Raw genomic sequence first — 16,392 nt, 5'->3', positions numbered from 1 at the left:
TGAATCATTCCCTTCCAAATCTTGCAGAGACGGAGGGTGTGAGTAGGAGGTGTCCATGAGCTAGGAGCAGGAGAAACTTTTGCTAAGTATTCTGATTAATTATTTTGTCACTTTGCCTCCACGTCCCCCCGATTGCCCGCGAGCTTCTCCTCCTGTCCATACGGTAATCTCTCTACTGTGCGACAGAGTCGCGTGGTTATGACGCAATCGTTAGCCTATTTTTTACAAAAACGGCTTCTACGGGGCCATAACGTAAGATACAAGGTAATGGAGCCTTTTATGCATTTTCGTGTTTCTTTAGAAATAAATAATGGTCAAATGGAATCTTTAAACGCCTCAGATGTAAAGTTATTCGCTGTCAAAGTGACCAAAATGAATGGGAGTCAATGGAATGCTAACAGCAGATGATGGTATGCTAATCAATGGCGGCCCGGGGAAGCTTCAGTTTTTTCTGAAAGATTACCCCCTTGGTTTTCTCCCATTCATTCGCGACGCGTGATTATATAAGTGCACCGTCTTTGTATATCTAAAGTCTTTTGCTACGTCCCAATTCGTCTACTTATACTACGCCCTAAAAGTATATACTCTTTTTGTATAGAAAGGGTAGATACTTTTGAGTGTGTAGCAAAAGAGTACACAACACAAGCTTTGGGACAAACTATCACGTCATACAATTGCGTCTTTAACGGTTGCTCTCTGTCGCATCCTGGCTGTCACAGTAAACTGGCCTGTCAATCATCTTGTCACACAGTTCAAATCCTCCACATTTGACGTCCTACCATATCAGAGAGAAATGCAGTAGCACGTTGATCTGCAGTCGTGGGTCTTTCATGAGGAGAACTCTCCTCATATTAATGCATAATGATGCTTTTTAAAGTGAATGGACGAATCTTAATAAAAAGGACTTTATAAAAGTCCGTGAATCAACGAACAAACTGTTTTCAACTAAAAACGGATTTATGATTATGACTCCCTCACACTTTTCGATGTCTACTTACCTACAGACTCGCTTGTTTAAAAAAAAAAAAAAAAAAAAGTTATTATATTACGGAGAAGAGACCATGTGGGCTGTATAGGACTTTTATTGCATCACACAGATGAACACTACAGTGGTTTGCATTGTGTACAGACAATACGAGGAACATGATAACATTGCACAGTAGTAACCAGTGATGCATTGTTTACAGACAGACTTTGATCTTAAATAACACAGTATTCATTCATAATTGCAGAACTGGAAGAACGAACTGAGAATGTGTCTAAATGAGAACGATCCAGCTTGGGCTCAAATCAGTGTTATCTATATTAACTGTAATGTAAAATCTGGCAATATTAAGACATTGAATATTCATATCCATATGATTGTCTAACCTGCTTTATCTAAATGGGAACTTCTTGCATGACTAATAGAGGACACATTTAACCGAATACTAATGGAGAGAATTTAGCATCTGTTGCTGAATTTATACTGAGACTTCCTGAAAGTCTTCCTGTCTGTGAGAGCGTATTGCTGAATCAAATGCCTGTCATGAGGCTTTTGAATTAGTCATGTCACCATAATAATGATGTTATCATTATCAAAGTCAGCAGATGGGTTTGCTCTGGCGCATGCATGATAATATAGTCTGCTGTGTTTTATGCCCAAGCAGCAATATATGTCTCAAATTAAATATCTGTCAATTAACGCACACTAATCTCCATTTATGTGTAGGTGGATAATTGAGAAGCAAACATGCACTATGATGTCTTGTAATATTGTAGTTTTGCCTGATTTACATACAGTAGCGAGACAGTAATTCAGCATTGTACTCAAACCCATGTTCACTTTTGCCCTCTTACATTTCGAAAATCTCATATTTAAGATTTTTCCTTTTTTCTTTAAATACTAATGGTCATAGTAGTCAATTAAATAATTCAACAAAACAGACACAAGAACAAATAATATGTCAATGTTTGTGTACAATCTTAGTTGACAGAGTACAGTAAGACTTGAGAGAGCAGGTTCAATTCTTACACTGAATCTGTGGTATTTTATATATATATAATTTTTACAGCGCAATATAGCCAACACATTGTAATCGTTTCAACCAAAGGTCTTGGTGATAAACCATTGGTTGCTTTTGCATATTTGACCTTGAGGTCACTATAAGCTCCAGGTTTCATGACCAAACCCACTTTCAGACAACTTAATTCTTGAGAATTAAAGGGTCATTCAAAATTGCAGTAACTGGTGGTCATTTTTTGGTCTAATAAGCATTAAAAAAAACAAAAAAAAACATTTATTTTGGTTTGTTTTCTATGAAGCCCTGCACATGATATGCAGGAAAAATATGTATATCGTGGCCAAATTAATTAGTTTCCACAATTTACTAATTTACTAAAAAGAGAGAACAAATTCTTAATCCATGGCCACGATATATATGTTTCCGCCACGTGATAATAAATAAGGAAATTGTGACTTTTTATCTCACAATTCAAACTTTTTTTTTTTTTTTTTTGCAAGTTTATAACTCGCAATTCTGACTATATTTTTCACAATTGTAAGATATAAACTCAAAATTGTGAGAAATAAATAAGTTATAACCCACACTTCTGACTTCATTTCCCACAGTTGCAATTGTGAATTATAAACTCTGAATTGTGAAAAAAAATGTGTGACAGATTGTGTGAGAAAAAAAGTCACAATTACCTTTTTTATTTTTTTATTCCGTGGCTTCTAGTTATATTCTAAACTGAGAGTGACTAACAGTTGTTTTGAAGTGTGAAGAAAGTGTTTAAGTTTAAGTTCGGCCAACTTAAAAGAATCAGATTTTGAACACGTAGACTAGAGTGGTACTTCCCATCTTAAAATACTTAAAAGTAATATTTAAAAAACCTTAATCTCAATGGAATGCAGAGAACTGTCTTAAATCTAATCTAGGGAATTTTTTTAGAATAAATTATTGGTCCTAAAATCCTTCTTCCTCCATTCTGGTGTTCCTCCATCCCTCAATCCCTTTAGCATGATGTATGGAGTGCTGCCTTAGTGTGTGATGATTCCCAAAGGTAAGGAAAAACACAAAACATAAGACTCATCCTAATATCACTACGTTAGACATTTGAGATAGTTATATTATGATGCTGAGCGCGCGTGTGCTTGTGAAGTGTGTCTTTGGATACTGAGTCCTGAGAGCGTCTGAGACCTGTGGTTGTTAGTTATTTGAGGTCCAGCCAAGGAGTATAACAAGCCGGTTTCCACCAATAAGACGATTACATTCCTCCTACTAGTCATCAAAAGGAACCAAAACTTTAGTGGAGATGGACAGCACTGTTTATGCATGTGGTGTGAAGAGATATTCAGAAGGCACTGGGGTTTGGTGGAAACCAGACTCTAACAAACCTGCACAAGACCTGACTGACTGGTTTACATCATACAGTGAGGCGCCAGAGAGCCCTCTGCAGATCTCCAGATCTCTACTTGCGCCGTCCGTGATGATGATGATGGTTGTGCATGTCTTCCATGGTGACTCTGCCCCACACGCCGATCACAAACGCCTCAATCTCACACTCGTTTACACCACGAGCGATGCGGAAGTAACCGTCCTCGCCCCAGTTCTTCCCCCATGAATTTGCTCCAATCTGTGGTTAAAAATGTGCAAAAAATGTGTAAAAGCTGCTGGTGAACAGAAAATAAAAGTTCACATCAGCATCTCAGATGGATATCAGTTCTCACCCAGTATTTGTGCGTTCTGCCATTGTAGTCTCTCTCCTCTCCCCATCTGAAAAAGTGCAATAAAAAACAATGTGCTATTGTGCATTCACTGAACATTAGTTTTCAAATCAACTCTCTAAGAATAGGAATCATTTTTTTTGGAGAAAGGGAAAAGAAAATTCACACATCCAACCAAAGCTACAAATTCAATCAATTTCTTATTCAGTATTTTAGTCTGTATAATATAATTACATATTTGACTGATTTTATATATGATATAATCTTTATATTTATTTATATAGTTAATTTTGTTTATTTATCTAACTGCATAAAAATTGTTTTTATGCAGCTTATGAAGAAAAATGGGATAAGAAAAATATGCTTAATTCAAGATAAATTGTATCTTAATTGTATTATATAAACTATAATATATATATATATATATATATATATATATATATATCATTTTTTTAAATATGTTTTACCGCAAAACAGGTGAAAATATTGATTTTAGCAGTGAGGAATATTTCAACTCTATAAAAAAATATAATATAATATAATATATTTATTTTTATAATTAATTTAATTTTTCTTATACAGTAGCGCAAATTGTTTTATTTCATGTAGTATAAATCTAACTATATATATATATATATATATATATATATATATATATATATAGTGAATTTATGTTAATTTAAGGATGCTTTTACTGGAAAACAAGATGAGAATATTTAAGCAGCGAGGAATAATCACATCTGAGAGCTTATAAAAAATTTAAAAATTCTTCGAAAACCAAAATACATCCGGCAAACGGTACTGTGGACATGTTCTCCTGATGAGATGAATTGTGTCCACTTCTCAGAGGAAGGGCGTGAGCATCAGGAAGCAGCACACACACACACACACACACCCTTACATCTCCTCAAGTCAACAACAACCCGATGGGTTGAACCTTCACCATGCCAAGAACTTCCTCTTGCTTCTCCGTTGACCATTCAGGATCTTTTCATCTGAGCTGATCCTTTCATCAATCACTACATGCATCAAGGGGTCTTTATTTGTATATGTGGAAAGTCTGGAATAAATATAGTTTAGTCCTCATCTATTCTAAGGGAAGTTTTCCATCAGACCCGGGAACATTTCATTCTGTTCCAAAATAATTCTTATCTGCCTTCCATCCTCACAGAGGGTAATCGGTATTCAGTACACTCACATAACAAACAAAACCACCTAAAAAAGCGATGTGCCCTCATATAACATGGGAGAGTTGAAGGGTCAGAACCAATGGCTGTGTGTTTGGTGCAGCTCAGACCTCTATACGCTCTTATCTCACCATGTGTTCTGTCCTTGGCTTTGGACAATAACACACATACCACTGCTTCTGACCTGTGCTGGGTTTAGGCCTCTCTGTCTGCATTGAACAATGCCATTTCCATTACACTGGACATCAATGAGCTTTCCACAAACTTTCCCAGGCCTCGGGCTTAGCCGAATGCACCACGGTGGGATTTCCCCGTAAAAACACTGCAGCTGTCCCCCGTACGTTAACTCCACAGGCCTATACAGGGTCCTCTGAACGTCTAGAGCAGCGCGAGAACCGCAGCGTCAGCGAGTGACAGGAGGCCGGGAGAAAAGCCGGGGTTCAGACAGACTCACCGTCACCAGTGAAGCATGTCACACTCGCAGACACCAGCGGCAGGTCAGACCGGGTTACCAGACACATACCTGGAGAACATGACCTGACCCTCGGGAACTCAACTATCACTGTCTGGGAGAGACTAAGAGCACATTCATGCACATCTAGACGCACGTTTGTTTGAGAGATGCTTCTTTTCTGTAGAGACTGCATTTAAATCCAATCAATACAAAATAAAATATTGCCCCCATGACAAAAATGTTATGTTAAAAAGTAAAATGAATGTTACTTTGAATATTTTAGATCTTTTTGATGTGAATGTTGAATGAACATGTTCTTCATAAATCAGTAAATGATTGGTAATTGATGAGAAAACTATTCTAGTGGACTCTATTGAGGAGAGGCTAGTTGAGAATCACTGCGCAGTGCTATTAGTGTGTGTTACGTGTGAATGTGCAAAACCAGACAAAGGTTTTGAGGTGCGCGTGTCTGGGGGTGGGACTGGAAGCAAGGCCAGTCATCCAGGTGTTTTGTCTGCTAGCAACAAAGAAAAACATGTCTGAAAGGCCTTGATGTCTCTAAAAGAATTTGTCTCAAGTATTTTCAAAGTCCCTTCAAGGCAAGTCAGTTCAGGGCCATGATGTGGAAAGTAGATCGTAAGTTAAACAATATGGGGTTAGAAAAAAAAAATATATGCTATTTATTTGTCTTACCCCATTGGCATACTGTTTTATCTCTTTTAGCATAAATCAGCAAAATTTGGTGAGGTAAATGAAGAAAAATAAGTTGAATTCAAGATACATTTTCAAAGAAATAAGTCTTAATATTTTACTTTTTTAGCTTCCTGTGTAAATGTATCTTAAATTAAGGATGTTATACTGGAATATTTACTCTTGAGAACTTTCAACTCGCACCCAAAAACAAATCATGGTAAAAATCTGCTCAGTGGAGCAGCAGAAATCAGACAAAAACTTGAATATATATAATGTGTCTTTAGCTGCAATCATGCTAAAAATAGTATTCTTTTTTCTTTTTCTTTTTTTATGCATTTGGCAGACGCTTTTATCCAAAGCGACTTACATTGCATTTCAAGGTACACATTTTACATTCTTATCAGTTCTTGCTTTCCCTGGGAATTGAACCCATGACCTTGGCGTTGCAAGCGCCAACGCTCTACTGGTTAAACTACAGGAAAGCATAATTGTTAAACTATTTCTGAATTTTTTCCCCTTTTTTTTTTGATACGCTGCCAAAAATTCATTCCTCTTGCTTCCATTAGAGATGAAAAGTTCCACAATGCTGGGACTTACCCTGTTATCCTGACAGAGTGTGTTGCATGTTTGCGGTACTGTGGCGGTCTGTGATAATTGACATCTGTATGTCTGTAAATTCCACTCTTGTACACAAAGAAATCCTCGTGGACCTCCATGATGGCTAGAAAGGGGAAAACAAAGATAACACAAACCCATTATGCACAGTTTTTAATTCATACAATGCAAATTACAGTAGTGCAGACCTTCATACGTCATTGAATCAATATTTAAAAGCTGATCCTTCATTCTTAACACTCAGAGTTAGGAAACACCACGGTTGCTTTCAAAGCCCAATTATGTAATTCTTCACGCTCACCCAAACATCTTGTTCTCTTGCAGATAAAAGTGAGATCAAAGTTGCTGCTGCTAATTGTACTGGAGTTCAAAAGAGCTCAACTTCATATGGCATAAAGGACAATTGCTTAAACTCAAGAGGGCCTGGGACCAGCCGCGGCGCTACCATTGGGCCCGGGTGGGCCTGGGCCCACCCATTTTAGGTCCGGGTCCACCCATTTTCTACTATGGTTTTGTACGTTTCTTCATTCAGATCTATTTGCGATCCATTCCATTCTAAACAAACAGCGCAGTTTACATGCTTCTCCTTGTTACATTAGGCTATTCATTAAGATAATAATTAATAAATGCACGCATAATTATCAGTGAACTTGATAAATGTTGCAGATATGTTTTACATGCATGCACAAACAAATGCCTTTCAACTTATGTGTGCAAAATTCAGAATAAAATGAATGTGCAGCAATTTGTACAAATAGAGAGTCTGTAGGCCTACTGTGTTGTTGCCATTAAATAAGCGCATTTAGTTTCATATTTTTAAAAATATTATAATGTTATTTTTTCATCTATGTTGATTATGAAAAGTGAACCGCACGAGTAAGATAGGATGAGCAATATCGAGAGACATGGAGCGGGTCAGACATGATTTTGACCACTTAATTAAGTTTTGTTTTGCAGAAAGACTTTTTTTAAAGTGAATTTCGTTTTGTATAAATTGTATCTTAATTTTAATATTTTTTTTATCAACCAATTGCCTGGATTTTTCATAAATAAAAAGCAAATATAGCAGACAACACAATCATAGAGGCGCCCTCTATAGGCGCGTTCACTATACGGAGATGGCGATCGTCAACTTCATCTTTACAGCTGTTGTTGCTGTTAATAAACTAAAAATAATAGGCCTATAATTTTATTAAACAATAAATTAAATTAAATTGTAATTGGATTAAAAAAGCAACAAAAAATTCCTGTTTAATTTTTTTTTAACCTATGCTAATTACGCATTAAATTCAGGTAGGCTACTGAGTCGCTGTCCTCAGTGCCGCAGAAAAGCGCTGAAACGGAGATGAAGGGGAACCCGTTTTTTTTTGTTTTTTTTGCCTTATTTTAACTGGCCCATCCAGTTTTCTGGGGGCCCACCTGCAATCAAAATCCTGACGCCGCTAGTGCCTGGGACAAAACATTTATGGGTGGGTACCTGCCGCAACCCTCTCGAGGACGACCCTGCTGGCGGGAGAAGTAAAACCATTAAAGCTCAATCTTCTGGAAGACACTGCATTATGGGAACTACCTGCACCTCCTTACACTTTGGGTTTTTCCAGACATTAGTAGGAGATCATCAGCAGTAAACAGAGCCTAATGATCACACACACGTCAGCACATTAAGATCTTTTCATCTCCTGTTTCTCAACATAAGCCAGAGGTGAGGCAGAATTTTTGCCAAGATTAGCAGTGAAATATGGCGTAAATCCAGGGTTCCCTCCTGTCTGGAACAATACAACAGAACACTGGCACGGGATCACGGAACAGCTCAGAACAACACAAGAACACACACACACCCTCATCATATTACCCTAGGGGACTTTTCTCAAGAATTCACTGCATATATGATGAGTTTAGGCCTTTTGTCCGAGCTAAGCGCTCTGTGGGCGTCTGCAACATGCATGGTGACTAATACGACATAGATTGATCGTTGCTGACTGCATTAACAGTTATTAGACATGTGCTTTTTACTATTCTTATCCTCTGGCTCACAGTATTGGACAAGCACACACACAGACACACACTTCTGGAGGGATCCATACCTTGCACGGGGCCATTATCCATAATCTCTTTCCTAATCTCATTCTCCTGTGAGTGGAAAAACAAAATCAACATGTCAAGTGAGTTCAGTTAGTGAGAATAATGCTGCATACTGTATAAACTGACAGTGAATAATGTTATGAAATTAATGTTTTAAATATGATGCTTGGGTAAAAACATCTTAATGCACATAATAAACAGTCATCCTTCCTCATATTATTACGATGAATTGTTTAATTGTTCACCACATTCCTTTGTCACATCTGTGAACGATATACAATCGAAAACACGCCTGGAGACATGTATATATATAATGAAAACTATGCATAAAGAGAGACAAATGTGTGGTAAGATACAGCTCAGGGAGAGAATACATTCAACCATGACATGACTACTAATGTAATGCCTCTCCAGAGAGTTGTGAATTATTCTTCCCTTTGGCTTTGAGTTGAAGTGTTTTGATTGATGAAGAAATTGAGAGCAGAAATGCACTGATGCTTTAACCATTGGTATTATGCAGGCAGAGGTCTGTGTGTTTTATTGAGAGTGTAATGTCAGAACATGTTAGATTTTTTTTAAAGAGGACCTATTATGCTTTTTTTACATAGTCAACTTTCTTTAGTGTGTGTTTTTGCAGTTATAAAAAAGCTCTGCAAAGCACAAAGTCACTCAAAGAGAGTTATTGTATATATCAGTGTCAGTGTTTCTGAACTCCCTGAAACGCCTCCATTGTAGTCTTGAGTTTTCCTCCGGGAACAAACACATCACAATATTCCTCATTTAAATAATTCCCGTCCATATGCTAAATAAAGGGGCGGGGCCTGGTTTAGTTAGTTAGCAGTGTGTTGAAACTTGTGGTTATGGTAAGGGCGGGATATTTCCCAAACACGCTCGAAGCGGTTGACCAATCACAGCACACTAATCCATCTGACCAATCAGAGCACATTGTGCTGTTCAGAAGGAGGGGCTTCATATAAACAGGAACTAAACAGAGCATTACTGACAGACTGGGAAGAGAGGAGCTGCAACAATGGAGACTATGGGAAAAATAATGTGTTTTGAATATTCAAACATGGAAGCCTATTCTCGTAGACCCTAAAAACAAAATCTTTATAATAGGTTTATTTATGGCATAATAGGTCCTCTTTAAAACAAAAAAACACATAAAATAAAAATGATTACAGTATTATGTAAGATAATAAGACTATTGTCATTTTCTGCAGTGTAGTGTCTTGATTCCAGGGGTCAGGTGACTTACATTGGAGGACAGTCTGTACGGTGGGGTCGACTGATAGACATCATTGTGGTAGCTGTAGCTGTTGGGACAGTGCGCTGTGGCCTGCCTCTTCCCCCGGCCCACCGCTCGAGTTTGCATCATACAGCGAGCCACTTCAGCGGGAGTTTGCTGGGAGAAGGGGTAACACTCCTCAGTCACTACCCTGGCAGAAAAACACAGAGACAGATACTTAAACCATAAAGATTGTCTGGCTTCAAATAATATTAATACTTTTTTTTTTTTTTAGAGCAATTCAAGTTAGTAGTAAGTTTGTGAAATGGAAATATAACATTCAATATATTGTGTGTAATGCGTTTAATTCTTCATTTAGGGGCTTTTATCAGCCAATATTGATATATGCAATTTTCTGACTTATTCATCAGCATTAAGTTGATTACAATATACAGGGTTCCCACACCTTGGTTAACTTCAAATTCAAGGACCTTTCAAGGACTTTCCAGGTCCAATACCCTCAAATTCAAGGACTTAATGTGGGGACACAACGTTGAGGTACCATGGTAGTTTCATGCGCCAGTGAACGTCATGGCAACTTACAACACAAAGTAGCCTACCTCATGCGGAAAAACAGGGTTTTTCCTGGCTCAAAATGAGGTGGAGTGGTAAAATCCTAATAATGTATTTTAATAATAAGAGATTTTGTAGATCATCATATAGCCTAATGTGTTTCCCACATTATTTTTGTGGGTGGCGCTCGGTACCTCTAGGGGGGTCCGGGGGCATGCCCCCCCGTAAGAAAATTTTGTACATTTTAAAGATAAATTCATTAATCTGGTGCACTTTGAGTCACCCGAATCAGCTGTTAAAAATAAATAATCCACTCACAAACCGCCCATATTCTTTGATTTAGATATCTGCATCTGATCATCACATTACAATTATTCAAATTCTCAGTGTTAAGCATGCTAACATGGTAGCATATCACACTGAAGTAGGCTGATTAAAAATTACCATTTATTTAAAATAATAGTTTTTCTTTTGGCAAAATTTCCTTAATAGCCTAAACAGAGGCTTTACTCCCTTCAAACTTAAATTGTCAATGTTTCATTACATCACTGTGTGAAAACACTAATTGTTTTGTACCTTTTATAAAGGGCATTTTCCCCCTAATTTTATTAAAGAACTCCGGTCAATTTTAACACTGAGCTCATTTTTTTGTAAATTTGGAGTGCTGTCAGTACAGAGAACAACGACAAAAATCGGTGTTGCCTACACCGTGTTATCCTCTTTTTAAAATTTGCACCCTGTTGACTTAAATGGGGCAAGTTTTAAACCTGCTTTTAGCCTCTTAACATCCTTGATGTGTCATTACAAATGCACAGCCAATGTGAGTGATTCCTTCAGAGTGAACACGGGTCAATCTGACTGCAGTAGATGTGAAAGATATGAATAAAAATGATGTTATTTCAGCCAGCGCACATACCTGTATTTATTTCCTGTTTTCGGTCGAAGTCCATAGTAGTCGATTGTCCAGTTCTCCACTGTTGCTTAGTTACCTATGATCACGTGCGTGAACTCGACAATCAACTACTGTGGACTTCGACCCAAAGACAGGATGTAAATACAGGTATCTTTACAGGTATTCTCTATCTTTCATTTCAAATTTGATCAATATATTAAATTAAAATAATAAGACACTATGCTGTTACCAATCAAATTAAATAATTGACATTGAAAAATTATAACTGTATTAAATTAGATTATTTAAAATATTTTTGAATATACAAATAAGGAATGTTGAAAAGAATGATACTTTATGAAACTAAACCGCCAGTAGGAGGCGGCATGCGACCGTCTTAATGAGCGAGTCATTGAGTCATTCATTCAAACGATTCATTCAAACGGCTGATTTATTCAGAATGAGGCAGTTTATGAATATGTAATTGAATCTTTGACTCAACCGATTCGTTCAAAACGCTGAATCATTCAGTATCATTCAGTATAGCAAGTGTTGCTGTGAGATGCGTGATGGTTCTGCTGTGATCTTTGTTTGGAACTATTTTCGCTGCTGAAACAGAACAAAAACAGTCATTGCGTCCAAAATGTGACTTAATTTTAACTATTTGTTTATTGAACTGTTATGAAATCAGTCTCGGTTTCAATCTTGATGGCATTCAGGAAACAGCACTCTGGTCGTGTGTAGCCTAGGCTATACAGTATATTGTTTCTTAACTATAGTGTTATAAATAACTGCGCGAGCCTCAACAGCGCAACATTGTTACCATCAGTACATTATAGGCCTATATTATTATCAACTATAGGCTATCAATCACCACTTACATTAAATTAAATAAAACAGAATCATCCTCACGTTTTCGGTGATTCCCTAGTTATTTGTATTTTTATACTAAAAATTGTTTTAATCAGGGCATTTGTCCGGTTGGGCAAGTAGTAGGCCTACAATTCTCTCTCACTTTCCCCTTCAAAAAAAGAAAAAAATTGTCTCTTGTCCCGGACAAGCGTTATTGTTGAGCCCTGATGTTTTCCTTGATTGGTTTTCCCTGAAGAGAATTACGTTGTTGAAAACGAAAGTAAAAGAGTCACGCACGTTCATTGCATTTTACCGTGATGAGAGTTCCGTGTCTTTATTAAACTCAACACATTATAATGATTTATCTGTCATCCACCCTCGATTAATTGGAATGGAATGTTTGTATTACTTGGCCCGCCCGACCCGCGATTAGCCGCGATCCGCGCAGCACTATACGGTTTGAGAATGGACACAAGTGGTAACAACAACAGAACCATTACGGTGGAAAAAGTGTATCTGACCATCGAAATAAATTCAAGCACTTTCAAGGACCTGTCTCTATGTATGTTTATTTTCAAAAACTTTCCAGGGCCTTGAAAAAAAAAATCCAGATTCACAAATTTCAAGGTTTTCAAGTACCCGTGGGAACCCTGAATATACTGTAGTCTTATGTTCACCAAGGCTATATTTATTTGATAACAAATACAGTAAAAACATGAATGTAATTTATTCCTGCGATCAAAGCTGAATTTTCAGCATCATTACTCCAGTCTTCGGTGTCAGATGATCCTTCAGAAACATTCGAATATGATGATTTGCAGCTCAAGAAACATTTCTTATTATTATCGCTGCTCCACTGCTGCTTCAATGTATAGGTAATGAGTGATTATAATCAAGGTATTAATCAATATTTTTCCTTCTAAATATCAAATGAGTTGATTGACTTCTCTGGAGATTTTACTTTGTTATAGAAGTTACCAGTGTGATTAATGAATTGTTCTATTCATGTATTCTTTAATATCAGTATTTAATATCTGAATGCAGTAACAGTGCTTGATTATTTAGCCCGGCTTCCAGAAATGAAATAGGGACATGTTTTGTGTTTGAGAAAGGTCTTCAACGTGTTAAAACACATAGGGGTCATTGAAGCCAATAGTTTAAGGGACCATTTCTTTGTAAAAAAGTGTTGCTCTCCTTGAGATAAAGAACGCATTATCTTGATGTTTTGACAGGACTCTCCTGTTTATAGATAGAGCCTGGCCAAATCAAACCTTGGAAAAGCTGTGTCGGTGTGTGTGTGTTAGTCTTCTTGGTTACAGGTTAAGGAATCACTGGCATTATTGGAGATTGACTGACAGTTGTTGACTGAACAGTTGTTGTTCTGGACAGGCTGGCGCCCAGCAACCCAAATCTGCGATCTGGAAGGTCACGACGTGCCTAACTTCAGGATCCGAGTGTCAGCTGCATAATCAAGATAATCTTCAGTGTATATGTATATGTGTGGAAAATTACTATGTTTATCTATTTCTTTGCCAATCAGAAACTGCAACCTGAAGCAAGGACATAGCTTAGACCTTGGTGAAGGTGTGTGTGTGTGTGTGTGTGTGTGTGTGTGTGTGTGTGTGTGTGTGTGTGTGTGTGTGTGTGTGTGTGTGTGTGTGTGTGTGTGTGTGTGTGTGTGTGTGTGTGTGTGTGTGTGTGTGTGTGTGTGTGTGTGTGTGTGTGTGTGGTGAAGGGTACAGTTCAACTGCTGTGAACTGTAAGCGGGGCGGCCTACGAACTCCTGTGTGAGTCTTGAAGCTGACTTCTACTGATGAAACTGAAAACTATCTTCTGTAAAAATTTTCTTCAATTTGTTATAATTCTGACTTCGGGTCTTCTTTCAAACATCTGGTCCTTGGGTCCTAAACTGTTACCCCCTAACAGCACCATTTGATTTGTAAGATGAACTGCTTAGATTAGATGAATTACCCTCTTCTCCTCAGGTACCACCAGGCCCCGTCGATACGCCCCCCGGCGCACCCGTCCTGATGACGCTTGTCACAGGAGATCAGATTCTGAGGCGAGAGCTGAGGGGTCATGTGACCCATTGACTGAATCGAGATCCGGTCTGATGCAACAGCTAGGAGTGAATCACATATGAGCGAGAGGACAGATGCACTGCATTAGCGGTATTATATACAGTAACATACACACAACACTGTACTCTGCAGTGTTCTTCTGCTGTGGTCTGTGTCATGTTTTCTCTGACTCACCTGCAGTTGAGAAAGCCCAGGATGCATTGCAGTTCCCCTGGTCCAATGGCTCATGGATTTTCCCTGGCCATTTATTCACTGCATTGAAGTTACTTGGCAGATGATCGTTTCCATTCATATTCATCTGCAGAACATAAAGCAAGATTGAATGTTTTTTTTCCTTCACATAAAGTGTCTTTTTGTGACTTAATGGTACTATTTGGCATAGAAGACATACACAGAATGAAAGATTTCCATAAATTCATCAATGGTGTGATTATGAGTGATTTTGGTGGCATACTATAATTTTTTCCATATGTGTTCTCTTTCACAGGGTCAGTGGATGGATGAGAGGCTGTCTGAGTCTCCAAAGTCCAAGGTTTACAGGAGCTAAATACTACACAGCCTTAGTGTGGTTATATAACGATGATTTGTTCATTTTGAGTGTTTTTGGAATTATCCCGATGGAAGTTCTAGGAAATTACTTTCTTTTCTGTTCCATCAATAATAAAAAAGGTCAAAGTAAACATCCCAGTAATATCCTTCATCATTACAAAGGCTCACTTCATACCTGGTTTTAATATCTGTCTCAGGTGATTCGATAACAAGTGGTCAGCTGACACACATCACCATTTACATATGGTATTTACAATACAGTAATATTGTGAAATATTATTAACATTTTAAATGACTAAAAAAATTGCTTTAATCCTGATCTCAAAGCTGAATTTTCAGCATCATTACTCCAGTCTTCAGTGTCACATGATCCTTCAGAAATCATGCTGATACGTTGATTTGCTGCTCAAAGAACATTTCTGATTGTTATCAATGTCATATTTTTGTGGAAACTGTAATATATATTTTTTTCCTTTATTTGAAAAAATAAATCTTTTGTGACATTATAAATGTCTTTACTGTCACTTTTGGTAAATGTAATGCATGCTTGCTGAATATTAAGTGCAGCGTCAGTTCTGGCTGGTCACGTTAGTCAAGCTCGCATCAGTGACTCTGAGCTGATCCACGTCTACCTATAGGAATACGACGCCTATCACTGTACATATATAAGCTCCTTCAGTATTATCAGGAGCTATCGCGTTTCTCAGGAGCGAATTACCCTCCTCCCTCCCCAGCTCCTCCTCTCGCCAGTCACGATTTGGCATTCTGATTCCCCCTGAATCAGACTAAAATTCTCTAATTATGTTGTACAAAAAATGAATTAATGATATCTGCAATACATTCATGTTGGTTCTGTTCTGTTTACCCTAAGTGGTGTTATCGCTGCTCTCCCTGATCTTATCCATGCTAGACTGCGTGGATGCAAAGGGAGTTCTAGCCCAAAAACAGAACCATACCGCCAATCCAAAATGTCTGCTAATTGTCAATCGTATTTGACGATAGTGGTCCTGACAGAAAAAAGTATTTATAAAATCGCACTGACCCCAAACTTTTGAATGGTAAATACATCTCCTGTGACCACTTATGATCATACTTCATCGAAGGGAGGGTCTCTGAATTTATGACTTTATGCATTCATTACATCTAGTGTATTGATGTAGATCAAGTACAAAAAAAAAAAAAAGCTGAGAAAAGTCACTTGCTGAGTCCCAATTCGCATACTATCCGTCCTAAATAGTATGCGAAACTAGAATTAGTACGTCCCAAATCGTAGTATGTTGAAATGAGTATTCCCAAGATACCCGGATGGTCTACTATTTCCGGTTAGAATTCGAAGTGCAGATCAATACACACTCTAACGGCTAATATTGCCCACAACCCATTGCGTGCGGGAGGGAGGAGCTTTGTGGTGATGGTGGTGATGATGTAAACATGACAGTTGGACGCAGCAGCGGAGATGCGCCCTCAGTTTTTAAGT

The 16,392-nt window shown here is 37.8% G+C and overlaps 1 protein-coding gene across 2 annotated transcripts in view; it reads right to left on the bottom strand.

Moving 5' to 3' along the window:
- Positions 1 to 1,064: 1,064 nt before the first annotated feature.
- Positions 1,065 to 16,392, bottom strand: part of tinagl1 (tubulointerstitial nephritis antigen-like 1) — a 38,113-nt gene continuing 22,785 nt past the window's right edge. For both annotated transcript variants that reach the window (XM_084130335.1, XM_084130336.1), the window contains exons 6-12: positions 14,541 to 14,664; positions 14,257 to 14,407; positions 9,999 to 10,179; positions 8,743 to 8,788; positions 6,641 to 6,764; positions 3,713 to 3,758; positions 1,065 to 3,618 (exon numbers count right to left, since the gene is read on the bottom strand). In XM_084130335.1, the coding sequence (XP_083986461.1) occupies positions 3,454 to 3,618; positions 3,713 to 3,758; positions 6,641 to 6,764; positions 8,743 to 8,788; positions 9,999 to 10,179; positions 14,257 to 14,407; positions 14,541 to 14,664 (837 nt within the window). In that variant the 3' untranslated portion in view covers positions 1,065 to 3,453. The remainder of the gene's footprint in view (positions 3,619 to 3,712; positions 3,759 to 6,640; positions 6,765 to 8,742; positions 8,789 to 9,998; positions 10,180 to 14,256; positions 14,408 to 14,540; positions 14,665 to 16,392) is intronic.

This window comes from Abramis brama (genome assembly GCF_963993115.1).
Source record: "Abramis brama genome assembly, chromosome: 12".
Classification (NCBI taxonomy): Eukaryota; Metazoa; Chordata; class Actinopteri; order Cypriniformes; family Leuciscidae; genus Abramis; species Abramis brama.
Note: the sequence above shows the minus strand (reverse complement) of the source record. Positions and strands in the feature narration are given on the sequence as shown.